Source organism: Lissotriton vulgaris, chromosome 11, assembly GCF_964263255.1.
Source record: "Lissotriton vulgaris chromosome 11, aLisVul1.2, whole genome shotgun sequence".
Lineage (NCBI taxonomy): Eukaryota > Metazoa > Chordata > Amphibia > Caudata > Salamandridae > Lissotriton > Lissotriton vulgaris.
This window is the reverse complement of record NC_141699.1, coordinates 1,039,710,751-1,039,737,901: the sequence shown is the minus strand read 5'-3', so window position 1 is coordinate 1,039,737,901 and position 27,151 is coordinate 1,039,710,751. Positions and strand designations below refer to the sequence as shown.

At 49.6% G+C, this 27,151-nt stretch overlaps 1 protein-coding gene across 2 annotated transcripts in view; it reads right to left on the bottom strand.

Moving 5' to 3' along the window:
- Nucleotides 1–27,151, bottom strand: part of GNB4 (G protein subunit beta 4) — a 699,556-nt gene that overhangs the window by 439,019 nt on the left and 233,386 nt on the right. For both annotated transcript variants that reach the window (XM_086944371.1, XM_086944370.1), the window contains one exon: nt 7,452–7,559. In XM_086944371.1, the coding sequence (XP_086800497.1) occupies nt 7,452–7,508 (57 nt within the window). In that variant the 5' untranslated portion in view covers nt 7,509–7,559. The remainder of the gene's footprint in view (nt 1–7,451; nt 7,560–27,151) is intronic.

Genomic DNA, 27,151 nt, shown 5'->3' with positions numbered 1-27,151 from the left:
GTCCGATGCCGGTGAACTGCTCAGTTGTGAGACCCTTCGGAGTGCATCTCGCTGTTCCTGAAGAATTTGGTCCGCCGGCGGAGAACGGCGTGCTGCTTCTTCCGGGCGACTGGCCTGCTGGTCTCTGTTCATGCGACGACGTCTCGGCCCACGTGCCCGCGGCCTCGACTCATAGCCCTGTATTTGCCTGGGTGTTGTGTCAGTGCCGCTGTCCAGCCAGGAGCTCACCTCCTCTGGGTTGTTAAAGAAGTAAGTCTTATCCTGCACAACCACCCTTAGCTTCGCAGGGAAGAGGAGGGAATATTTGAGGCCTGTTGTGCGGAGCCTCCGTTTTACCTCCAGGAACGAGTGCCTTTGACGCTGTACTTGGATGGTGTAGTCCGGGAAGAACATAACTGTGGCATGGTCTATTCGTATCTCCCCAAGCCGCCTGGCTTCTCGCAGGACCGTATCTCTGTCCCGATAGTTCAGTATCCGAAGGAGCAGCGGTCTTGGGTTAGAGCCTGTGGGAAGTGGTCTCGTGGGTACGCGATGCACCCGTTCCACCACAAAGTAGGGCGAAAGTGTGTCTTCTGGCAGTATGTCCCGCAGCCAGTCCTCTACCCGTTGGGCAGGGTTGTTGCCTTCCCATTTCTCCGGGATCCCCACGAGTCTGATGTTGTTTCGTCATGAATTTGAATTTAAAATACTTATAAAGCGCTGCGTTCACCGTGCGGTTTCTTGGCGCTATGGAGACAAATTTTTGCAGAGAGAAGAAGTAGATACTGGTGTTGTGAAATGGGCTAATAGTAGTTTACAGAGAAAAGGCCTGTTTGATCAAGAAAGTTTTAAGATCTTTGCGGAAGGAGGGGTAACATTTAGCAGACCGTAGGTGGTCAGGGAGGGAGTTCCAAAAAGTGGGAGCCAAAGTTGAAAAATTGGCCCCTCCCCATTTTTTGCGTTTGTAACGTGGAATTTGCAGAAGTGATTGGGACGACGAGCGAAGCTCTCTGGGAGGGACATACTCCTTAATCAAGGAGGTAATGAAGGCGGGAGCAGAACCCTGGCGAGCCTGAAAAACCATACAGCCAGTTTTAAAGAGGGATCGTTCCCTGACAGGGAGCCAGTGGAGCGCCTTTAACAAAGGAGTAGAGTGGTGGGAGCAGGAGAGGCCATACACTAATCGGGCCGCCTGGTTCTGAACCATCTGGAGCTTCCGTAGGCTGTACGCCGGGATGCCGTTGTACAGGGCATTGGCGTAATCCAGCCGGGAGATCACCAAGGCGGACATAATCAGTTTGAGTGCCAGGGGAGAAAAAAAGCGGGAAACAGTGCGAATAGTACGAAGGGTGAGAAAACAAGAAGAAACAACAGAATTAATTTGTGAGTGTAGAGTGAGATGATTATTCATTTTAATACCTAGGGTCTTGACAGTGGAGGAGGGAGTGGGAGGGGGACCAAAAGAAGAAGGCCAGAATAGAGAGTTCCAGGGACTGGAAGAACCACCCGTGAGGACCAGCTCGGTTTTGTCCGGGTTGAGCTTCAGATGGTTGTGGTTCATCCAGTCCCTGATAAAAATCATAATAGTCTGAAAGTTAGAAACAGAGTAAGAAGAGGAAGAGAGATTGAAAATGAGCTGGAGGTCATCCGCATAGTTATATACGGTGACCTCCAGCTGCTGGAGTGCAAAGATTAAAGGATAGATATATAGATTAAACAATAAAGGGAAAAGAGAAGAACCCTGGGGAACACCACAAGTGACCTTGAGTGGGGTGGCTGTGAGATCCCCCAGCCGAACCGCCTGGGTGCGGTCCCTCAGGAAGGACGATAGCCAAACCAGGGCTGAGCCCTCGAATCCCGCCGCTCTGACACGTGAAAGCAAGATGGAGTGGTCCACCGTGTCAAAAGCGGCGGAGAGATCGAGGAGCACCAGGGCCTGGTGTTTGTTTTGGTCTATGCCCTCCCTGAGGTTGTCCAGGACCGACACCACGACAGATTCAGTAGAGTGCCTAGGACGGAAGCCAGCCTGACGAGACGCCAGGCCCCCATTTGCTTCTACATGGGCGCCGAGTACCGATGTGACATGGCTGGAGTCTCGTCGCTCCTCTGCGTGTTGCAAGGAAGCTGGGTCGCCTCGTGCCCTTCCTTCCGCATCCTCGGCACGGTCTTCCAGGAACTCTACTCTGTTCAAGAGGTCCTGTACTTGCTTATCTGTTTGGGTGACTCGGGGTTCAAGGCCCGCCACTGTGCCCTCCAGAGTCTTGGTCCGGTCCGCCAGCTTCTTGTGATCGTCCCTCAGGTGGGTGAGGTCTATGGCGACGCTGTCGATTTTGGACTCCAGTGATGCCCTGGTCGACTGGAGCGACTCCTCCAAGCGCTCCATGGCAGCTAGCACGCTATCCAGTCTTGTGGTCACCTGGTCGGCATCCATCCTCTTTAGCGTCTTATCAGTCTTCCTTTTCGGCGGGGCGCCTCCAGTTCCGGTGCGCGTTCTTACCCCTTCGGACATGGGCAGGGCTACTGGGCTATCAGTCCTGTCGGGGTTGTAGGAGAATTGGATGTCTGTCGGCACGCGGTAGGGTGTGCCTGGGTATCAGTTCAGCCTTGTTTGTCAGGAGGAGAAGGCTTTTTCCGGAGTACGATTCCGGCAGTGTCTGAAAGTGGCGGTGTGGCCTTTGCTTGTGTCTGTTTCCATGCGGTTGGCCAGCCGGCATCCCACGCACCGTGCGTTCCAGTCCGCAGAGTAAGTTTATGTGGTAGGATGGCGGAGCAGACGTCGGTCAGCAGTCTGGGGCGGGCATGTACATACTGTAGATAGCTGGCTGCGTGGCAGCAGATGATCTCTTGCCCACGAGATCCACAGGTCCTTCAGGGCAGGTAGGGCAGGTAGGGCAGGCAGCGTACCTTAGTATGTGTGCCGGGGGAGCCAGAAACTCGTGGCTGGAGTCTCGTCGCTCCTCTGCGTGTTGCAAGGAAGCTGGGTCGCCTCGGCCGTGGAAATCCGCATTGCAAGGCCCCTCCGTTCGTGTGTGGCTTCTCCTTCCTCACCCGTCCCAGAGCCCTGGTTTGGCGCCTCACGTGCCCTCAATGGCGTTGATTCTCCGGCAGAGGAGCAGCTGGGCAGCTCACGCCGGGGCTCCACCACTCAGCCGATCACAGGGGACCCAGGGGGGGTCCGCAGTAGCCGGGGATAGGCAACGTCCCCACTGATGGAGTGTGTGTCGCAAGATGAGCGTAAGGCTCCAGCGATTTCCCGGCGCCCCCACGTGTGGGTCCCGGTGTCCGCTTCAGGCTCCCAGCGGCGTCTGTCACTCGTAGCCACACCGTGCATGCGTGGGGAAGGGGCCCCGTCGAGTGGTCACGGCCGTTCGGCGAGGCACGGACGGTGGGGCCTTTTCACTGGGCACCTCAGCCCCACCGGCGCTCCACCTTCAGTACCTCAGGGGTCACGTTGTCTCCGGGCGTGGGACCAGGCAGCCAGCCGCTACATCCTCGGCTCGGCCGCCGCCGGTGCGGCGGGTTGTTTCCGCCGGTCAGGTCCTCGCTCCCCTCCGATGCAGGTTTCCTGCCGTGTCCCAGGAGCAATGGGGAGCCGGGGTCGGAGCGGCAAGCGATCTCCCAGGTCTCGATTCTAGTGGGCAGGGAGGCTGTGCAAGGTGGGTTGCAGCTGCACATTGAGGCCCAGGCGTCAGGCCCAAGCCGCGGCCTCTCGTGGTCTCCCCCGCCGGTCAGGTTGCAGCAAGCCCCGCAAGAGGCCCGCAGGAAAGTCCGATGCGGACAGGGTCGGGTCTTTCATGAGTGAAAGAAAAATGTAATTTTTGGATGTTCTAGTAGAGATTGTTGACAATACTATGCAGACGAAACTATTTCACAAGAGCACTGCGGGCAACAGCATTCTTAATGCTGCCAGCTCCCATCCGTGACATCTAGTATACAGCATCCCTTATGGAGAGCTGTTACGGGCCAGACGCAACTGCAGCTCTGATGAAAGTTACCAACTAGAGAAACAAACCATGATAGGTCGTTTCCAGGAAAGGGGATAGAGCAGAAAAAACATTACTGAGGCCTGTGCTAAGGTAGACACTGTGACTCGGACTAAATTGCTCTATCTTAATGTTGAGGTCCCAGAGAAGAGTACTTTACGTTTTATAACGAGGTTCTCAGGGCAAACATCCCAACTGCGTAAGATACTACAGAAACATTGGCATGTGTTACTAACAGATAATAACCTTGAGAAACATCTGAATGTCAAGCCGCAGATCACATTTCAAAAATGTAACTCACTTAGAGATGAGCTAAGTCCCAGTTTAGTCACTGCAACAGGGAAGGCTACCAAAACTGTACAAGGTGGGTTCACTAGGTGCAGAAAATGTAAGGCCTGCAGTCACAGTGTTGACTGCCGAACATTATCCATTGCAGGCACCAAAAGAGAGATCACCATCAAAAAGAAGTTGACGTGCAATACCATGTACTGTGTGTATGCACTATTATGTCCATGCAATAAGGCATACATTGGCAGTACGATTCATGGTGCCAAAAAACGAGTCCTAGAACATAAGGGCCATTCAACACAATAACAGACAGTACCCTGTTGCCAGACACTTCTACGAACAACACTTTCAAGATGAGAAATTACTAAGAATGGTGGTCATTGATGATGTTCCTATTAGCCCGCACGGAGGTAATCGTAAACTTGCTTTGCACAAACTAGAGTCCAAATACATCCTCGACCTAGAAACTGTGATCCCGCAGGGACTAAATTCCAATGAAGAGTTAGCTATACATTTAAACTAATTTAGCCCCTTCCATATGTAAATAGAGATCATAAGCTGTAGATGATACATCAATTGTGTTATGTATATAGATTCCTGTGGTGTAGTTTATATGTATATGTGTATATCTGTTGTATATATATCTGCTGTCTTCGAATTTTAAAATTTAGTAGTGTATCAGATGATGCAATTAGTTGATTTTATTATTTTGTTTCAATTTTAGGTTGTGGCACATTACATGGTGTGGGCGGTCTTCGCCTTTGGACCTTATCTGCAACAAGACCATTTGTAAATACAAACCGGGGAGTACCTTTGATACATTATGCCCACTGGGGCGGGACCCTTGATTCAGCTTAATAGTTCGAACTGGTCTAATATGACTACTCTATGAGGTGTTACCTTGTATATATTGTTAATTTACATTGATCATGGAAATGCTAGCCCACTTGGGCCGGATGTTTTAGGTTCATCATGAGCTAGCCCACTTGGGGCGAGATGTGTGTTTTTGAACCTGTACTGTAAATAACTTAATTACACTCAGTATGTCACAACACCTTGATTATTTTCACAATAGCCGAATCTACTCTATGGTGATCATTTGTGATGTATCTTAGGTACATGAGGTACTTTACAAACTGAATGTATTAACGATATTGACTAGGTAAAAATGGTGGCACCGCTAAACACCACTTGCTTTATTTCACTATTTCAATCTATCACGGTGGTTTAGTCCTTTGTTTATGTTTAGTAACAAATGTGTATTTGAATGTGCAAACTGTAATGCTTCTTAGCGTGACCAAGACGAAAGTCGAAACGCGTTGCTGTGCAGTCTGATGTGTGAATAAATTACCTGCAAACCCATGCGAGGTGTCCGTGAGAATTCTTCCTGAGCGGGGAAGTACTTTGGGCAATATTGTACAGGGCTGCCGGTGCCCTGATCACGGACCGCCCTGTGAGACGGCCTCTTTCATGACCTAAGTCGTTGCTGCATATATATATATATATATATATATATACATATATACACACACATGTACAAACACACACACATGCATGCATACATGTATGCATGTAAACACACACACAGAAGTAGGCACCAACAACTCATTGCAGAAGTACAAGCAGAGTTTATATATCCAACGTCATGACAGAAAACTCAACTGAGGGATCAGTTATCCCCAAGCTTGCACTGAAGCAAGGAGAACTCCTTGAAATGTCAAAGGAACTTCTATCCTCAATACATGAGATACAAGGTATTATGATTCCATATACAAATGGGTTTTCTCTAAAACAATTTAGATGTAGTTATTGATAAAGTACTTAAGGCACTAAATGGTGAAGTATTATCAGACTCAGCTAGGGAAAAGATCATAGTGCTGGTTGCTAAAACAAACAAGGACCTTGTTAATCGGGGCTTGCAGGGGCTTTTGTCCACAACCAATGACAAACTGTGAAACAAGTTGACATCTATGTTTTAATGGGTACTGCACTGAGAGTTTCCCCAAACCTACACTGGCACCAAGGTTCAAATGGAATCACTAAAGCAACATAGCCCTGACAGAGGAGGAATAGGTCATGGGATTTGCAAATGTGAATACAATATTCAGTAACATCCTAATTAAACTCTAGCATTTTAATTTTCACCATAGAACACACCTTTAACCAATGACATAAGTATCACTATTTTACAAATTCATGCCCTAGATGTAGGAAGTGGACTGGTGGATGGTTACAATGGTTATAGACATCTATGTGTGTTCTGTAAGAGGATACAGTATCTCAGGATCAGTGAATGATGGACCGATTTTTCAGCACACCCATAAACATTTGCATGTTGGTCTTTCGACCTAAAGGGGAAAGATCCACCACAGGATCATAATCCAATGTTTAATGATGGCTAGGCGTAGAGCAAGGATACACTGGCTGCAACTTGTTGATCTTGGCATGAAGATATTCTTGAATAGATGATGGTGGAATCACATATCCAGACTTCACAGGAATTAAACTAAACAAGGATATGAAAGATTGAGTTGCATGGGCCTGCAGTCTGTTATATCTGCCTGACGTCCAACCACCATGATTATGGTTTTAAGTAGGATTCAGTTTGATACGTACTTTAATGGTATGAAGAACATTTTTTGTAGAAGTGCTAGAATGCCCAATTCCTCTTCTGGCCTGTGCTTTGAATATGGAGAAACGGTTATGATTATGGTGTCAAACTGGTCAGGCCCCAAGGACTGTGGAAGGTTTTATAATGGGCGCCACAAAATCCGAAGAAGGGATGGACCCCGCCCTATCCACAATTAGCATTGGAATACACTGTGCAATGAGTGCAACATGTGCTTGAATAGATTGATCAATTGCATTGGTTGTATAGCGAATGTTGCCGGCATTAAGCCCATTGCCCAAATGGGAAGAACTCACTTAGAATGTGTCCGATAATTAATATATCTCGAATTTCTATACGTGAATAATATAATTGTATGACTATAAATGCCAATAAAAATATATTTTTTAAATGATTATGACGTCATACTGTACTTGCAATACTGTTCTAAATGCCAATAAAAAGAACATAATCTGAACTTAATTTGACAGAGCACAGAAAAGGAGCACAATACATAAGATTTTAACTACAACAGTGGTCCTTGACTTCACATCCTATTGATGTGAAGCCAAGAAAGGAAAAGGAAGACTTACGCGGATTTGATTTCGCAGCTGCTCTGCCTCCTGCCGCAACTGTTCAAGTTCACTCATTCTCACAAAAATTGGCTGATGTTAAGCGTGGTTACAACACAGATGATAAATCTGCAAATAAAGGTAACATTTGTTAATGTACAATGACACACAGACTGAACTTTGAGCATCATCTCAAAACCACATGAACTCGATCTTAATTAATCAAAAGATTAACACAGTGGAAAACTCTCATCTCACTAATCAACTACAATTGCGAGTGTTGGCATAGATGTACGACTCATTTCTTTCTTTTTTCCTCTGCAGACATAACCAAGACAAAAGAACCAACACTCAAAGGTCTTGCTTGGAAGTACTAAACGTGTTGAGTTCAAAATACTAAAATGAAATGAGAGCAAACTTTTGTTTCAATTTCATTTGCCTGCAGGTTCCCTTGCAAATGTAACCTTCCTGTTTCCCCAGTTCTGCTTCATGGTCTCCCAAACGTCTCTACCAGGTTTTGCTAAGCAAAATAAACTCACAAGCTTTCTTGAACATCACTTGTGGACTGGCTGCCATGAGCCACATGACTTGAACCCTGGCTATATCCCTTATGTCAGTCGTGAACAAGTAACTTACCTTCAGTAGCCCCTAATCTGTTAGAGACTGTCTAGCTGCAGATTCTTTAATTTGAACTTTTTCCCAGGTGTAAGACTGGATCTGGAAAATCTTAAGCAGTACAACTGCACGCCGGTAAGTGGTGCCGTTCAGCTCTGCGTCTGTCATGCACGCCAACAGGGACATGCACTGTGCCTATAAAAACGCCACCCCATCAGTTTTGTTCTGTGACAATTCCATGTGAGAAGCACAGAGCCATGACAAGATGCTAATGGAAAAGTGTGAAGACACTAAGGACCTACAAGGGCCACCCTATGCAGGAAAATCCATTTGCAGAACGAGGAGAGTCGGTAAAGATCCAGCGGCTAGATAGAGCCTCTACTAGATGAGGAGTTACCAAAGATGAGTAACTTGTTCATCTGATAGAGACTTCTAGCCGCAGATTCCTTACCTTACAAATAGATACATAAGCAATACCTCCACAGAGGTAGGTCTGTGACCAGGAAGTCTTGGAGTACCAAACGGTAAAAGTGCCCATCACAGAGGACCCTGGTAGACATGTACAGAGACGCCCACGTCGCAGCCGGACAGATGTACAGGATAGGGACTCTGCGAGCTAAAGCAGTGGTTGCAGCCTTGGCTCTAGCGGAATGAGCATGCAAGCCCCAGGTGGTAGCCTTTAGGCCAGCGCGTAGCAGATTTTAATCAAGAGCACAATCCATCTTGAGATAACCAGAGTCTATCCGGCATTTCCATTTTCTGCTGTAAAGAACTAATTGAAGAGTTGATTGTCCACTCAAAACTCTTTCACACGATCAATATAGAAAAATAATGGGTTTTTTGGGTCCAGGTAGTTGAGTCTCTCCTCCTCTTTGAAAGGGTGAGGCAGAGCAAAGACGTTCAGCAGTGTGATGATTTGGCCTAAGTGAACGGATTTACCACTTTCAGCAGAAAATAGGAATGTGGTCTCAAAACCAGTTTATCTAGGTAAAAGGTGTAGGGAGGCTGCACACAGGGTGCCAGTAGTTTGCTAACCCTCCTGGCCAATGCAATGATAACTAAAAAAGCAGTTTATGGTCAAAAAATAGAGACCAATTACACAGATGTTCAAAGGGCGAGCACATGTAGAATGTCAAGACTATGTTCAGGTCCAACTTGGGGTCATGATGGACTGTGGAGCTAATGTGTTATAGTCCTTTTAGGAAATGAGTCATAACAAAAATCTTAAACAGGGAGGGCTGGTCCAGCAACCGCAAGAACCCAAACTGTACCCAAAGCAAAGCCTTGCTGGGGTAAGGAAACAACAAATAACACTACTGATAAATGTGTAGAGAGAGGATCAACATTTTTGGCAGCACACAAAGCCACTAATGTGTCCCAATGGCAGGTGCATACCGTCTTGGTTGAGGGACGACTGGCTTCCAGAGTGACATTACAAACTTCTGCAGGGTGGTCGGACACTTAACCCATTTAGCACGGTGCAAAATCCGCCCCGCTGCGGGCGTTTTATTGCGCGGGGAGGGCCGCGTCGGCCAACGGACGTGTGCAGCACTACCGAGGTAATGCTCGCGACAGCCGTTGGCAGACGGCAGCAACAAAGGGGTTAACTGCTGCTGCTCAATCTGCAGGCATGAAAACCAAGTGTGCGCAGGTTCAGGCGCTGTGACAGTAGATCCTCCAGAAGGGGCGGCCTGATCAGAGGACCGATGATCAGGAGTTCATGATACCTTATTCTCTGTGCCCAATCCAGAGCCATAGAATGACTTGGGCCCCGTTGTTCCTGAACCCCCTTGATAACTCTGGGCAGAACGGATATCTGTGTAAAGGCTTACAGCAGACCTGAGCCTCACTTGATATAAAAAGCATCTCAGAACAAAAGTCGCCTTGGAAACCCCAGTATGCAGATGTGCTCACATTGCGAATTCTCGGCGGTGGAGAAAAGATCTAACTAAGGTTCTTCCCATTTGCTGTAGATAACTTGCACCCCCTCCTGGTGGAAACGACATTCGTAATCCACTAGGCATCGACGGCTGAGTTCATCCACTCTGGTGCTCAGTGAGCCCACCAGATGTTGAACAACCAGAAATATGTCCTGATGTTCCAGCCAAGTCCAGAGACACATGGCCTCATGACATAAGATCCACGACCTCACCCTGCCATGCTGGTTAAAATACCACATGGTAGTGGGTTTGTCTGTGAAAATCTGACCCAGCCTTCCCTTAATGGAATGAAGAAAGGCTTTCAATGCCAGGCAAATCACTCTTAACTCCAACAGGTAGATGTGGAGTTGTTACTCTACCAGAGACCAGAGTCCACTGATCTCCACCTCTCACCGATGGCCACCTCAACCAAGATGCATCTGTCACCACCACAGATCTTTTTGAAGTTCCCTTCAATATCTGGAGCAGGTCGGAGAGATACCTCTGAAGCTGCACCCACTGGGACTTTAAATCTTACTGCAGAGCCCGCATGTTTACAGGCAGGATACAGGAGACTACGAGTCCCAGCAGACTCAGAGTGAGTCTCACCAAAATCCAGGATAGAACCTGAAACTGCACTTTTTCCAGAATAGCATCTGATTGACAGGTGTGACTTCAGCACGTTGATAGTAAACTCCAGCAAATGCAGGTGGTCTGCCGTAGTCTGGGGGTGAGAAATGAATGCCTGGGGCGAGCCTGCCTTCCACAGCCAGCTGCCAAGATAGGGGAAGGCTGGAACCACAGACCCCTGCAGCTGTTCTGTATCCACTTGGAGAAAACCGAGGGGCGCTGGTGAGGCCAAAAAGGAGCAAGGTGAACTGAAAATGCTCGTGGCTCACCGTGAACTGCAGGTAACACCTGTGGGCAGGCGGGACGAGTATGTGGAAGTAGGCGTCCTGCAAGTTCAGTGCTACTATCTAGTCTCCAAGGCAGATAGAACCTGACCCAACGTGAACGTCTTGAATGTCTCCTTCTTCAGGACGTATTTGTGAGAGCACAGATCTAGAATAGGGCGGAGGCCTTCATACTTCAGCACCTGAAAGTAGCGGTATAGCCAAAGGCTCCTTTGGTAAAAAAATTAATTAAAAAAAGCCTGCATTTTCTTAAGGAGCAGAGAGAGGTGGTCTTCCGTCAGCGAATTTGTGGATAGTGGTATGGACGATGTGGTGTCTAAGAAAGGGATGGAGTAACCCAACTGAATAGTTTTAAGTACCCACTTGACCGATGTTATGGACTGCCAACAGGGCAGGTAGTATTGGATCCCTCTAAATGGTTGCCTGTGGTGGTAACAGGGCAAACTAAAGGGGGTTTGATGCTGTGATTGGCAGGGGGTGGGGTGACTAGGTAGACCTCTGGCTGTGTGTCCCACAAGGTTGGCGTGAGCCGCGTCTGCAACCACAAAAAGACTGGGGGGGCCTGGGGACCTTGGTGGCTGGGCAGTAATGAATGCTGCTGGTTGCCCCTACTGTAGCCCCTGAAGGGGTGAAAGGCAGAATGGGGCTGGCGTGGGACAATGGAGAGACACAGTGACCGGGCAGTGGCCAGGCTGTCTTTAAAGCGATCCAACGCAGAGTCTGCCTTATCGCTGAAGAGGCAAGTGCCATCTAAGGGTATGTCCATAAGGGATGCCTCAACAACCCCCGAAAAAATCAGATCTCAGCAAGGCACGGCATCTGAATGCCACTAACAACGCAATCCCTCAGCCTAACAAACCTGTAGTACCTAGCCCGCAGCGAATGGTGAACAATGCCTGGGTCTGAATGGCTTGAGTCTCCTCCAAGACAATGAGCAGCACTTGCACAACCTAATACCAAACTAAGTTGGTATATCGGCCCAAGAAGCATGTGGTGTTCACTGACCACAATGCAAGGCTGGCAAAAGAGAGCATCCTCTTGCCAAAAGGCATCCAGCCTCTTCGATTACCTATCCGGGGCGTGTTACGGAAGGCACCAGGGTTACATTTAGAAGTGAAGGCCTGGGCAACCAGAATCTTTGAGTGGGCTGCTGGGTGAGAAAAGCTGGTCCAGGAGTGAGCAGTGGAGGCGGGAAATTGTCCTGTGCACAGGATTTCATGTGAAGAGCTTGGCATAGGCTGCAAGCAGGACATATGTGAGGGCTTCATTAAAAGTGAGGAGAGAGTCTCTTGGGGGTGACTCCCGGCTGAAAGAACTCTGTCAAAACGCTCGTCATGAGCACTGTAAGGTCCAGGACCTCAGTCGCCTTCCTCATCACCATGGCAAAGGAAACCCCTTCTCTGTAGCCACACTTGGAGGAAAGACTAGACCAGTGTCTGTGGAGGTGTCCAGACCTCTGGCATCCGCCAGTTCATCATACCCATTGTCCCTGGACTCTTGTAAGACGTTCTGGAGCCATAAAGATCGTCCCAGCCATACTTCTTACAGGGCCTGTCGAAATAAGGCGTTTTTGAGTATGACTCAAAAGGCCGCATTCCAGCCAGTACCGATCCAGCTCCATATTGGAATCAGGTATGATGATGGGGTGGGAGGAACGACAGTAAGGTTGCAGCCTCGCTACCGAATCGGGTCTGGCACCCAATCCAGGGGAACCTGATAGATGCAGAGAACGGACCCACCAGTGGACGTCCAGTTGAATTTGCTGAATCCATGAGACCTGAAGGTGCTTCAGAGGGGTCAGATCCCCCCTCACACACACAAAATGTGGAGCATGCCTAACCAGAACCAAAGCACTTGCATATTACAATAATCTGTGATATAGCAGATAGTCTATATAACAATATGTGCTTGGCCTGTTAAGGCGAGGCTTCCCTTTCCTCCCGGAGTCCACACGCAAAACCCTCATTCAGGCATTGGTACTAAGCCACCTCGACTACTGTAAAGCTCTCCTGGTCTCAGCCGATGAGTCCTCGTTGTGCAGACTGCAGGTAGTCCGAAACACCTTGGTGCGCCTGGTCTTGAATGCCCCACCCACATTGGCTTCCCTTCCCCTTCTTCAACAGCTTCACTGGCTCTCGGGACGCAAGCAAATTAAGGCTGTGTATGGCAAGTGCCCCACTTACTTAGCAAGGAAACTTAATCACTATATTCCTACAAGGTCACTTCGCTCAAGAACTAAATCTCTTATCCTTGTTCCTCGGTCTAGGAAATCAAGGATGGGTGGGAAAGCTTTCTCTCACCTTGCCCCTCTCTACTGGAACCAGCTCCCCACCCATCTGAGACAATCCCCTGACCACCTGCAATTTAGAAGGCTCCTCAAAACTGTTCAGTTCTCATTTATTCCCTCCTTCGGCCTACTGTTGCATGTCCACACACCAGAGATACCCCTTCTGGGGTGATTCAGTCGCTCTACAAAACATATTAATAAATAAATGAGTGGGGCTGGCCCAACAACCTGAAAACAGGAGTGGTGAGGCTGCTGCGGAAGACCAGATACTGGCGGTCCGGCAACCTGACAACTGCAACAGCAGGGCGGATGTGGAGGAACCGGTACGGGCAGTGAGTGGTCAATGAACGGGAGGGTAGGGAATCCCCGTTCCCCTGATGCACATGAGAGGCGCCCGCTGCTCAGAGGGAAGAGTGATCTTGAGTCCAGGGTAGCCTAATGACTGGAGCTGCGGAGTGGTGGCTGCCACCACTAGGTGACAAGGGAAAGACCAGGAGAGGCGCTGAGGAGGGAATCGGCCTATAGCCGATTGAGGGTGTTGTACGGCTTTAAATTGTCTCAGGAAAAACTGTGCATTTGTTTGACAACATTAATGTCAGAGTTGTGCCAGATTGATTCCGTGCACACCCCCAGGATATGTTGGCCTATAGCCCTCCTAGCTCACAGTGCACCATCTGTACCACTAAACCTGACAAGGTAACAAATGGATGGGTAACCTCAAAAAATGACAACCCTGACTCCCCAAGGAATTGTGGTTAACAGGTCTAGAACTCTTTTGCTGAGTCACTTATGCATACCCGAAGAAATACACAACCTGCAGTTTCAATATTTAATGAAGCATTGTGATTCTGGACTAAAATACGTGTGCTGCAATGATCAATAGAAGGAAACCGAATAGAGTAATTAGCATTACAAGAACAGTGAAAAAGATAAACAATTCCACCATTGTGCTAGAACAGTGAATATATACCTGCATATAAGTGCTGTGATATAATGTGCTCTTACCTAGCGCCTCCATTACCTACTTTTCCTAGAGTGGGTGATCTATCAAATTTCCTACCAGGTGAACTAACTCCCCATTACCTGCGGGTGTCATGAGGCTGCACGTCTTGGTGTAGAACTAGACATACCTCGCTGAGCTGGAATTCCTGCATGCAGAGACCTCGCAGTGTGAACAGAGTGCTCTTCTGAACTAAACAATTAAGTGGTTGTGCATATATAATAAACCCACTGTGCCATATCGAAGTCCCAGTCAGGCCGCAATTGTTTATTCTAGTATGATAGCTCTGTCGCCTACCAGAGGATAATAACAATGAAATTTGCGCCACAAACTTGATCCCTTGTACTGAAAGTTCAAGGTGTCGTGATAGTGTGTCCACAAAGTGGAAACGTAGGCAAATGCAGTATCGGAGATTATCTTGGGCTGAAACTCAAGCAAACTTAAGTCAAATGTCACTGAGTGAAGAGAGAAGGCAACTTTAGAAACTGGAGCATATAAAATGGCTTTGTTTCTAACCGGGCTTAACCGGACAACGTAACAAGGGTATGACACACAGGCATCAAGCATGGCCTTCTGTGGGGGGGGGGGATGTGGTAGTGGACAACAACTGTTGTTTTTGCATTTGTCACCCCGAGTGGGATGGGTATGCTCAGACGCGAGTCCCGTGCTCTCCACACTACTGGAGTAGAGCTATCCTGGCTGATGACAGTTGATAGCCAGAAACCTAGGATGCTTAATTCCGGTCCAGGGAAGACATGGCTTGGCAGTTCGGGCTGGACTGTTCCCATGAGGCACAGGGTCAAGGCTTATTTGCATATGGCCATGTCTGAACTGGGGTGGTGTGGAGCGCAAAAAAACGATGGATTTAGGCCGAGATCTCTGTACTGGGGTGAATGTATGACATTGTTCTGCATTCTGTCCATCAACTGTTGTTTTTGCATTACAGATGTGGGGGGGGGGGGAATTTGGTAGTGGACAACAACTGTAAGACTGATTTGAATATTGCTGGGTCCAAATTGGAATGGCATAGTGAGCAAAGAAAACATGGATTTGGGTCCAGATCTCTGTACTGGGGTGAATGTATGACATTGTTCTGCATTCTGTCCATCAATTGTTCTTTTTGCATTTGTCACCCACAGAGTTTCAGCTGCAAATGCAAAAACCCTTATCTATTACAGTAATCTGCGAGATTACATGAAACAAAATATCCTGTCTCACGATGCTTTAATAACCAACCATAATAACCAACTGTTAAAGGCTTGGTGTCTTTAACAAATGCTCTTCACAATAAATTAGTTAGAACAATTCCCTTTGTCATAACATTTTATAATAAGCAGACCAGACCAATGGCCTCTGACAAAACGCTTATCAATGTGGCAATCAGGCATATTGCTTATAATCTTAACCAACTCTGGCCTACAGTTTTCAGCACCAGCTTTTTCACCTAGAAAACAAAGGTGTACAAAATAACAGTTAGCTAAGCAAAATATGTTCTCTCCTAAGAGGGACTAACAAGGACTCTCACAGATCAAACTTTCGACGGTTTGTCACACAGGGTAACCAACACTAAAAATCCTTGCCTACTACAACAATGTTCAAGATTCCATCTAACAAAATACTGAACAGTGTGCGATAATTGAGAGTAATAACGCACAGTTGAGTACTTTTAGCTTTAACACATGCTTTTCATTATAAATATATCAGGCCTACTACCTTTATCATAACATTTCATGAGAAACTTATCAGGCTTTTTGTCATGACTACTTGCTTGCCACAGTAACCACCTGCTATACCAAATGAAGCTTTGCTACAAGCCAAAAAGTGTAAAATAAGCAGCCTTTTTAGTGGAGAAACACAAATTTTACTACCGGCTTGTCTCAATTTGTAACCTCCCATGACAACACTCCCTGTTACATGTGTTGTTACTCAGAAGGCTTTAATTACAGCCTCCGAGCACTATTTTGCTAAATGGTTTTCTCCTGCCTGCTGTTGAAGGCAGGACAAGCTCTCTCACAACACTTTCTTATTTTCATTTTAAAATGGTGGCCGTGCCTTTTTCTTTAGATAACGCAGCCGACATAGTGAAAGCACATCCCGGGCGCTTTTACAAAAAAAGCATTACTTTGTCAACTTGACAAACAAATGTGGTTAGGTCGAGCCTGTCAATGCACTTGCGCATTGAGCTTGCGAGAGATATTGGGGCTTAAACAGAGCTTAACCATCGGGCTATTTGATGCTGTGCCCGTGAAAAGCAAGCTCAATGCGCAAGCGCATTGACCTAAAAAGCGCATGCACATCAAAGCCACCAGCCTCCCTCCCACAGGCATCCCCCAGCGTGCGCTCTGCCTCAGGCATTTCTCCTCCCCTAATTTATTCACTGCCCACGGCCGGCCGGCCGTACTTTCACTTTGACGGACGCCAGGCCGTCTCTCGCATTTCTCCTCCCCCCTCGCAGTGTACTTTTATTTTTTTAAACTTGTTTAATTTCCCGCCCTCCCACCCTTGCTTGCCGTATTTCCCGCCCTCCCACCCTTTAACTTTCATTTCACATTTCTTGCCTTTTATCCCCTGCCCACCCTTTCTTGTTTCCTGTTTGTACCTTTTATGTAACCATGTAATCCTAGGTCCTTATGTATCGCAACTGGTTCTTTTGTAAACACGTTATTTTTCCTTTGTTTTTCCTTTCTTTTATTTAGTCTCTCTTTTTTCTCCCTTCCGTAAGGCACTGTTGTAAAATGAGTAAACGTTCTGTTTTAAAGAGGTGTGCGCATCACTGTGTAACTGTTTAGGTCTCGCCTCTCAATGCGCAAACGCATTGAGCAGAGCGAGACTATAGCGTCCTAAACAGACTTTACCTAACTGGGCGATTTGGTGCTGTGCCCGTGGCTTTTAGGTCAATGCGCAAGCGCATTGACCTAAAATGCGCGTGCACATCATCAAATCGCCGTCTGTTCCCTCAGCTGCACTCCTCCCACACCTTTGAAGTGAAGCTTAGCTCACTTCAAAGGCATCCGCTCCCCCCGCCCCCTGCTTCACACGTCTCACAGCCGCAAGGCCGTCTCGTATTTCTCCTCCCTCCCTCGCCTCCCAAGTGAATGCCATGCATCAGTGGGACACTCTGTTTTTGAGAATCCAGTGACTGCCTGGTTGCCATTAACTTCACTTGAGAGCACAAGCCCAGAAGAAGCACAAAACTTGTAGGATAATCGTGCTCTGACACTACAGGTTCTGTTGCCGGCTACCTTGACCAAATCCTGGACCTGATGAGATCAACTCGTGTTAGTCTTTCTTCTTGCAATGGTCATTTCCATTCATCACAGGCTGATTTGTATTCCCCAACTAGCACAATCCGTGTGGAGCGTGATTGTTTTTCATCTGCTCTGAATGATGATATATCTATAGACCTGAGAGCCAGAGATGCCACTGCATATACGACATTAATCAACTTGGATGTTGAGATCGAAGAAGAAACAACATTAAGCCAAGCGATTGATCAAGCAGGTGCTGGGCTCAGCCAAAAGAAACCAAACTCAAAATTCTATCCTCAATTGGCCCCGGGAAACAAGGTTGATATTTTCCAAGAGGCGGTCATACAAGATCTTCAGAAAATCAGAGGACTCAGCTATAAAGATAGCCTAGCTCCAGAAGAGCGTGAAGCGCTCAAAAGTTTAATGAATGATGACCAAATCGAGATAAAGGTGGCGGACAAGGGAGGAAATATAGTGGTGTGGGAAAAGAGCTCCTATATCATTGAAGCCCATCGTCAACTAAGAGACACGAAATATTATGAGAAATTGAAGAACAATCCAACATCCGAAGTAAAAATAAAATTCGACAATGACTTGAAACAGTGGAAGTTGAAAAACCTGATTGATGATGATGAATTAAAATATTTAACAGTAAACCATCCCATAACGGCTACAATTTACTTTCTCCCGAAAGTACATAAAGACCAAAGAAACCCACCGGGCAGACCAATATTGTCTGCAAAAGGATCATTACTTGAGCCAGTTTCCAACTATATTGACTATTTTCTGAAACATTATGTGACTCAACTGAGCTCTTACATCCAGGACACCAATGACATGCTAAGGAAATTGGAGAACACAGCTATACATGTCCCTCAGGCGTGGAGAAGGCTGACCTTTCCCTTGCTCCATCTGTCAAGGAGATCTGCCAGTACCCTGAAGTGAGGTCAAAGGTACTCAGATATTGGGCAGCTCCTAGCCGGTCAATCAATTCATCCGCCCTAGGGATCGGATGAGCATCGGTCCTTGTAACTGAATTCAGTCCTCGATAATCCACACAGAACCTCAGTTCAGGTGTGGTGCCTGGGGGTGCGGCTTTTGGCACGAGCACCACCGGACTGGACCAAGGGCTGTTGGAAGGTTCAATTACTCCCAGCTCTAGCATCTTGGCAACTTCTCCATGTATGCTAGCCTTCACCTTGTCAGACAGCCGGTAGGTCTTGGACTTCACTGGTGGGCTGTCTCCTGTGTCCACATCATGGGTACACAGGTGGGTCCTTCCCGGGACAAGGGAGAACAATGAAGAGTACTGCTCCAGGATCCGGCGGCAGTCCTCCCGTTGCTCAGGAGTGAGAGTGGGAGAGAGAATCACTCCCTCCACTGACCCATCCTTCTCTTGGGACGAAAAGAGATCTGGGAGAGGTTCGCTTTCCGCTTCCTCTTCCCCGTCAGTCACCATCATCAGCATGACTTCGGGCCTCTCGTGGTGGGGCTTGAGTCGGTTGGCATGCAGCACCCGTAGGGGCTGTCGAGGGGTCTTAAGGTCCACCAGGTATGTGGCCTTACCCTTCTTTTCCAACACCTCAAAGGGGCCTGTCCAGCGATCCTGGAGGGCGCTAAGCTCTCCAGGCTCCATCACCCACACTTTCTGTCCAGGCTCCAGTTCCACCTGGTGAGCATTGTGGTCGTACCACTCCTTCATGACTGCCTGGCTGGCCTCCAAGTTGTCAGAAGCTTGCTTCCACAACTTCGCCATTTGGCTCCTGAAGGCCAGCATGTAGCTCACCACATCCTGGGGGGGTTTCCTGGGAGATTTCTCCCAACCATCCTTCACCAGGCTGAGAGGACCGCGTACAGGGTGCCCATACAGAAGCTCAAAGGGGCTGAAGCCCACTCCCTTCTGGGGCACTTCCCTGTAGGAAAAGAGTAAACAGGGTAGGAGGACATCCCATTTCCTCCGCAGGCTCTCGGGCAGACTTCTGATCATGCCCTTCAAGGTCTTATTGAACCTCTCAACCAGTCCATTCGACTGGGGGTGATAAGGAGTGGTGAACCGGTAGGTCACTCCACACTCCTTCCACATAGCCCGCATGTAAGCTGACAGGAAGTTGGTCCCCCTGTCGGACACAACTTCCTTGGGAAATCCCACTCGGGTAAAGATTCCCATTAGGGCTCTTGCCACTACAGGTGCAGTGACTGTCCTCAGAGGTATTGCCTCTGGGTACCGTGTGGCATGATCCACCAGTACCAGGATAAACCTGTGACCAGCTGCTGTTGGTGGATCCAAAGGCCCTACAATGTCGATGCCCACCCTCTCAAAGGGGGTGCTAACGACTGGAAGTGGTTCCAGGGGAGCTTTTAGCTTCACCCCTGTTTTCCCACTGGCCTGGCAGGTTTCACATGTCCTACAGTATGTGTCGGACGCCACTTTCATCCGAGGCCAGTAAAAGTGGAGGACAAGCCGGGCAAAGGTCTTGTCCTGACCTAAGTGTCCTGCCAGGGGTATGGCATGAGCCAGTTCCAAAACAAAGGCTCGGTACTGTTGCGGGACTACCAAGGCCCTTGATGAACCAGGCAAGGGTACCTTGGGTTCACTGTAGAGGAGTCCATCCTCCCAGTAAATATGGTAATGTCCCGTAACATCACCTGCTGCTTGGGCTTCAGCCTGTTGCCTCAGTCCCTCAAGGGTGGGGCAATCCCTCTGCCCCCTTACAGAATTCCTCCCGGGTAGGACCTCCCTCCACATGCCACTCCGCAGGGATGGGCAAATCCTCCAGAGAGTCTACTTCCCCCTCCACGGACTCCTGGTCCACCACCGCAGGTGGCCGATCTGTCTCATGGGGTGTGGAAGCCGGAGCAGGCTTTCTCTGTCTCCGGGTCTGTCCCTTCTTAGCAGCGGGTTGGGCCATTGTTCCAGGCTCCAACCCGGGCGAACTCCCTCTCCGGGCAGTCGCAGACCGTGTGCTGACACAGGCCCAGTAAGGTGTACCCAGCATCGCAGAATGCGTCCGGTATTCCACCTCTCTCCAAGTATTGTGTTCCATGTCATTCCCCAACAGACAATCGACTGGCACGGCAGGGCTTACGGCAACTCGAAGGGAACCTGCAACCCCCTCCCACTCAAAGGGAACCTCAGCCACTGGATAGTGGCCCATTCTGCCGTCAGCCATCGCGGTGGGGTGGAGTACATTAGGAACAACCTGCTCTGGGGACACCAGCTGACTTCTCACCATAGTCATGCTGGCTCCTGTATCCCTCAGAGCCTCCCCTCTCTGGCCATTGATGGTAACCCATTGCCCATACTTTGTAGTATTTGGGGGCACCTGGATCTTTGGCACCATCTCCCGCTCTCCCAGGGACACTAAGGTGACACCCGCCCACTCACCCCCCTTATCTAAGGGCAACTCCTCCATGAGCGCTACACTAGCTACTCCCGGTGACTTTCCTCCGGTGGGAGGGGGTGGTCTCTTTGGGCATCTGACATCTCCCTTATAATGTCCAACGCCACCGCATTCAAAACAGTGGAGAACCCTGGGCTGCTGGCTCTGGCCAGGATGAGGGTTCCGGGGCGGGTTTGCCCTAGGGGTGAAACCTGCTCCCTTCCCTTGGAAGTTATTTTGGGGACCTTTAGAGAACTCTTTCTTTTTCTCCCCCCCCCCTCCTTCTTCTGGGGGGCGCCCTGTCCGGCTTTTTGAGATTCCCCTCCAGTCCCCTTGGAGGACACCCGGGTACTTGTCCAGATGTCCGCCTCCTCTGCAAGCTTCCGGGGATTGGTCAGCTTGCTGTCTACCAGGTGTTGGCGCAGCTCGGGAAAACATTTCTCGAGGAGGTGTTCTCTCAAAAACAAATCGTACAGCCCCTCATAATCTTTTACCTCACTGCCCCTGACCCAACCCTCTAAGGCCTTTCTGGCGTAATCAAGGAAGTCCACCCAGTTCTGAGTACCCATCTTGTGGCTCCCCCTAAACTTCTGTCGGTACCTTTCTGGGGTGAGCCCGAACTTCCTCAATAACGCCAGCTTCATGGTGGGGTAGTTTGTCTGTTCCTCTGGATCCAGGGCCAGCAAGGTGTCCCGACCAGCAGGAGGCATGTACTTGTACAAACTACCCCCCCAGTGCTTCTCCTGCACTCCATGAACCTTCAGAGAAACCTCATAAGCGGCCAGCCACTTAGCTACATCATCCCCCTGACTGAAGCTCGCTATCAGGTCCTTGGGGATATAGGGTTTGGTCTCCCTGGCTGACTCCTTCGGTTCGCTGCCACCATTCCTAACAGGAGAGGACCCCCGTTGCAGACTTTGGAGCTCCAGTTCCTTCAGTCTAAACTCGTGGACCATCCTCCTCTCCTCTTTCTCCTGCTCCAACTTAGCCAACTCCCACTTTAGCTGTCTTTTCTCCCTCCTATCGGTGAGCTCAGCTTCCGTTAGGCTTTTCCCAGAAATGCTACTGCCCTTTCTGGAATAGGACACTGGTCCGGTGAGTAAGTTTTCCCCCTCATGGCGAAATAACTCTTCCACCCCCCCTTCCGTGCCCTGGTCAACCTCTTCATCCTCCTCCTTTGTCTCTTGGTGTGCCTCCACCCAGGCCCTAAGGCTAGTCTGGAGCTCCCCCTTCCTGGCACCATGTTTGAAAAAGACCCCCATTTGTTGGCAGAACATTCTCAATTGGGGCACAGAATAGACTTCCAGGTTTTCCACTGCAAACTCCATTGTGAGTCTGGCAAACCTGGATACACACCAAAAATTTCAGAGGGGTAAGGGTAACCTAAAACCAACTCCACCCACCACCAGGAATAAATTTAGAAAAAACAAAAAGACTAATTGGGAGGGCCGCAAGGAGAAAACTCCTGGTGTAGGTTGGGTGTATTACGTCAAATTACTAGTAAGTAGCTGCAACCAAGTCCGCAATCCCACCGCTGCCACCAATATGTTGGAATTAGGTAGCCTGGCCTAGGGCAAGACTAACATAACAGAGGCACAGTGTAAAGGTTGCAGACCACCCAAAAGTAATTCCACGCAATAGCACTCAAAAAGAAAACTCTACACCAAAATTTATGTGAAAATACGTGCTGCTTTATAAAAATAATATGCTCTTTAGTTTCAATTTATACAATGTAATACATTTCAGCTCTTCTCCAGAATAGCGTTTATACCTTTGATTCAGAGAAGTAATTAGCACTCTTCCTTCTGTAGAGAAAATTACAGTTCAAAGCATACAGATGTCAAGGATTCAATATGGCTTCCTTTAGAGATTTAAAGATGTCCCAACAGAATTACACTAAGCGGTGTCACTTTGCATTAATAAACAATGTCATCAACAGATCATCACATTAGTCTGCCAGGTCACTGGTTATTCCCTCACCACAGGGCTAAGATCTCTCACCCCTTATCCACCCCTTAATACAGGGCTAGAATGCACATGCACAGTTTATTGTAGGAACTTCCCACGTTCACTATTCACTACAACAATAGCTATAAGGATTTGAAGGGGGTTCCCCTGTAATCAAAACAGTCAGTGCACTTTTTCTCACTTCAGCCTAGGTTTCCCTCTGATGACTTGCTTGGTACCTGCTCCCTGGCTTTGTAGAGCGTTAGGTTGGGGAACTGAAGTTAACCTCCCTCACACCTGCTCTGGCACAGTCTAAAGGTAAAGTTGACTGGAGATCAAGGCACCTGATTAGGCGTTAGTGCATGGGAGAATTTACCACACCAGCAAGGGCTCAGCCCTATACTTCCTCTCCCCTCCCACTCCTCCTTACTGTATTTTGAATTTCTGGTCCGGCCCCAGTCCACAGGGGGGTAGGGCTCTCAACCGGCACCACCAAACAACACCAGTGGCAGTAGCAGCCACCAATCCCCGCCCAGCCAGCCTTTTGGACACAGCGCTGGGGTGGGGAGGTTCAATCGTGTTGGCCCGTCGTTTCCTCACACTGGCTGACTCGAGCGCTAGGCAGGCCGACGTCCGCTCGATCAGCGGAGGCTAAAGGTTCCCGCTCCACTCTATGCCCGCTCCGCTGAGGTGATTTGTGGCGCGCCGCCTCTCAGGGTTCTCACGCGTCTCCCAGGGCAGTCTCAGTCGCGCAGGTGCGGGGAGACTAGCGGCGCAGCCTGCAGCGCCTCCTCTCACCAATCGGCACTCGCGCAGATGCAGGGGGATTAGCGGCGCCGCCGGCACCGCCTCCTTTCACTAGAGGGACACTCGCTCCTGCTCCTGCGCAGGGGAATAGCACCTTACTTCCTCTTCCGCCGCGCAGATCAGATGACGAGCGGCAGCGCTCTCCTGCCGACTGCACTGCTTGGCAGGATCCTCGCACCCTTCAGAACCAAGACGCCTCAGACTTCCAGGGGTATCCAGTCGACCCAGGCACCGCTCTTCTCAACCGGGTAGGCAAGGGCTCCAGCAGGAAGGCGGGGAGTCAGTTAGTAACCCCAAGAGGGAACGAAGGGGTGAAGGTGGGACACAGTCGTCTAGGGAGAGGTCCAAGGTTACTTGACTGGACCAGATCGATTTCAGGCCAATGGTAGGGTTCGGTCAGCAGCACAAAGGGGAACGTCCTCTGAAAGATGCTGTCAGTTAATGAAACCAACTAGCTTCTCCTAGCGCGTCCTCCTCCTCACACTGCAGCCTCTCTCCTCTCACACTGGACTACACAAAATGGCCTCCTGCCCCCTGCCCTTTTATAGCCTAGCCTCACAGAGTCCAGTAGGGTCCAGAAGGTTCTGGAAGACCTAATGCTATCCTATGGGGCTGACTATGGTGTGGCAGTTGGTGACAGTTAGGGCCCTCCATTTTGTGACAACATGAGGTTTCCTGACAGCACAGGCCTCTGGGCCTGAGGTAAAAGATTACAAGGGGGGGAAAGAACACCTATCCCCCTGGTCAGCACCTACAAAAAGTTAGTAGACACAAAAATTAACAAGGGTATGAGGGGTAGAAAGGGGACAAAAATAAATAAAAATTAGGAGGGACAATGCCAAGAAGCCAGACAGGTCTAACACGCGTCCCCCCCAGCTGAAAGTGGGGAGAACTACCCAACCCCTTGGGAGTCCTCATCACTAAGGCGGAAATACCTGGAGAGACCGTCTGCATTGGCGTGGTCCACTCCAGGCCGATGTTCCACCCGGAAGTCCATTCCCTGTAGGGAGATGGACCACCTCAACAACTTGGGATTCTCCCCCTTCATTTGCATTAGCCAACGAAGGGGTCGGTGGTCAGTCTGAACCAGGAAGTGCGAGCCAAAGAGGTATGGCCGCAGCTTCTTCAGAGCCCACACCACCGCAAAAGCTTCCCTCTCAATGGCACTCCACTTCTGTTCCCGGGGAAGCAGTCTCCTGGATAAGAAGACTACAGGTTGATCCAGGCCCTCTTCATTGAGTTGCGATAACACTGCCCCAATGCCATGTTCTGATGCATCCGTTTGGACAATGAACTCCTTGGAGAAGTCTGGGGCCCTCAGGACCGGTGCCGCACACATTGCCTGTTTCAACTTTTCAAAGGCTTGCTGACAAGCCTTTGTCCAAACTACCCGTCGAGGTTGTTTCTTGGAGGTGAGCTCTGTGAGGGGCGCTACAATAGTGCCATACCCCTTCACAAAGCGAGGGTAATATCCTGTGAGGCCCAGGAAAGCTCGGACCTCAGTCTGTGTCTTGGGGGGTTCCCAGGCCATGATTGCCTCAATCTTCGCCTGCAGGGGCTGCACAGTCCCCCTACCCACCAAGTGTCCAAGGTACACAACCGACCCCTGCCCAATCTGGCACTTGCTGGCTTTGATGGTCAATCCAGCTTGTCTCAGGGCCTGGAGAACGGCCTGCAAATGCTGCAGATGGTCCTCCCAACTGCTACTGAAGACAGCAATGTCATCCAAGTAAGCAGCAGAGAAACTCTCCATTCCAGAGAGGACCTGGTTCACCAGCCGCTGAAATGTGGCAGGGGCGTTCTTGAGCCCAAAGGGCATCACACAGAACTGGTAGTGTCCCTCAGGCGTGGAGAAGGCTGACCTTTCCCTTGCTCCATCTGTCAAGGAGATCTGCCAGTACCCTGAAGTGAGGTCAAAGGTACTCAGATATTGGGCAGCTCCTAGCCGGTCAATCAATTCATCCGCCCTAGGGATCGGATGAGCATCGGTCCTTGTAACTGAATTCAGTCCTCGGTAATCCACACAGAACCTCAGTTCAGGTGTGGTGCCTGGGGGTGCGGCTTTTGGCACGAGCACCACCGGACTGGACCAAGGGCTGTTGGAAGGTTCAATTACTCCCAGCTCTAGCATCTTGGCAACTTCTCCATGTATGCTAGCCTTCACCTTGTCAGACAGCCGGTAGGTCTTGGACTTCACTGGTGGGCTGTCTCCTGTGTCCACATCATGGGTACACAGGTGGGTCCTTCCCGGGACAAGGGAGAACAATGAAGAGTACTGCTCCAGGATCCGGCGGCAGTCCTCCCGTTGCTCAGGAGTGAGAGTGGGAGAGAGAATCACTCCCTCCACTGACCCATCCTTCTCTTGGGACGAAAAGAGATCTGGGAGAGGTTCGCTTTCCGCTTCCTCTTCCCCGTCAGTCACCATCATCAGCATGACTTCGGGCCTCTCGTGGTGGGGCTTGAGTCGGTTGGCATGCAGCACCCGTAGGGGCTGTCGAGGGGTCTTAAGGTCCACCAGGTATGTGGCCTTACCCTTCTTTTCCAACACCTCAAAGGGGCCTGTCCAGCGATCCTGGAGGGCGCTAAGCTCTCCAGGCTCCATCACCCACACTTTCTGTCCAGGCTCCAGTTCCACCTGGTGAGCATTGTGGTCGTACCACTCCTTCATGACTGCCTGGCTGGCCTCCAAGTTGTCAGAAGCTTGCTTCCACAACTTCGCCATTTGGCTCCTGAAGGCCAGCATGTAGCTCACCACATCCTGGGGGGGTTTCCTGGGAGATTTCTCCCAACCATCCTTCACCAGGCTGAGAGGACCGCGTACAGGGTGCCCATACAGAAGCTCAAAGGGGCTGAAGCCCACTCCCTTCTGGGGCACTTCCCTGTAGGAAAAGAGTAAACAGGGTAGGAGGACATCCCATTTCCTCCGCAGGCTCTCGGGCAGACTTCTGATCATGCCCTTCAAGGTCTTATTGAACCTCTCAACCAGTCCATTCGACTGGGGGTGATAAGGAGTGGTGAACCGGTAGGTCACTCCACACTCCTTCCACATAGCCCGCATGTAAGCTGACAGGAAGTTGGTCCCCCTGTCGGACACAACTTCCTTGGGAAATCCCACTCGGGTAAAGATTCCCATTAGGGCTCTTGCCACTACAGGTGCAGTGACTGTCCTCAGAGGTATTGCCTCTGGGTACCGTGTGGCATGATCCACCAGTACCAGGATAAACCTGTGACCAGCTGCTGTTGGTGGATCCAAAGGCCCTACAATGTCGATGCCCACCCTCTCAAAGGGGGTGCTAACGACTGGAAGTGGTTCCAGGGGAGCTTTTAGCTTCACCCCTGTTTTCCCACTGGCCTGGCAGGTTTCACATGTCCTACAGTATGTGTCGGACGCCACTTTCATCCGAGGCCAGTAAAAGTGGAGGACAAGCCGGGCAAAGGTCTTGTCCTGACCTAAGTGTCCTGCCAGGGGTATGGCATGAGCCAGTTCCAAAAGAAAGGCTCGGTACTGTTGCGGGACTACCAAGGCCCTTGATGAACCAGGCAAGGGTACCTTGGGTTCACTGTAGAGGAGTCCATCCTCCCAGTAAATATGGTAATGTCCCGT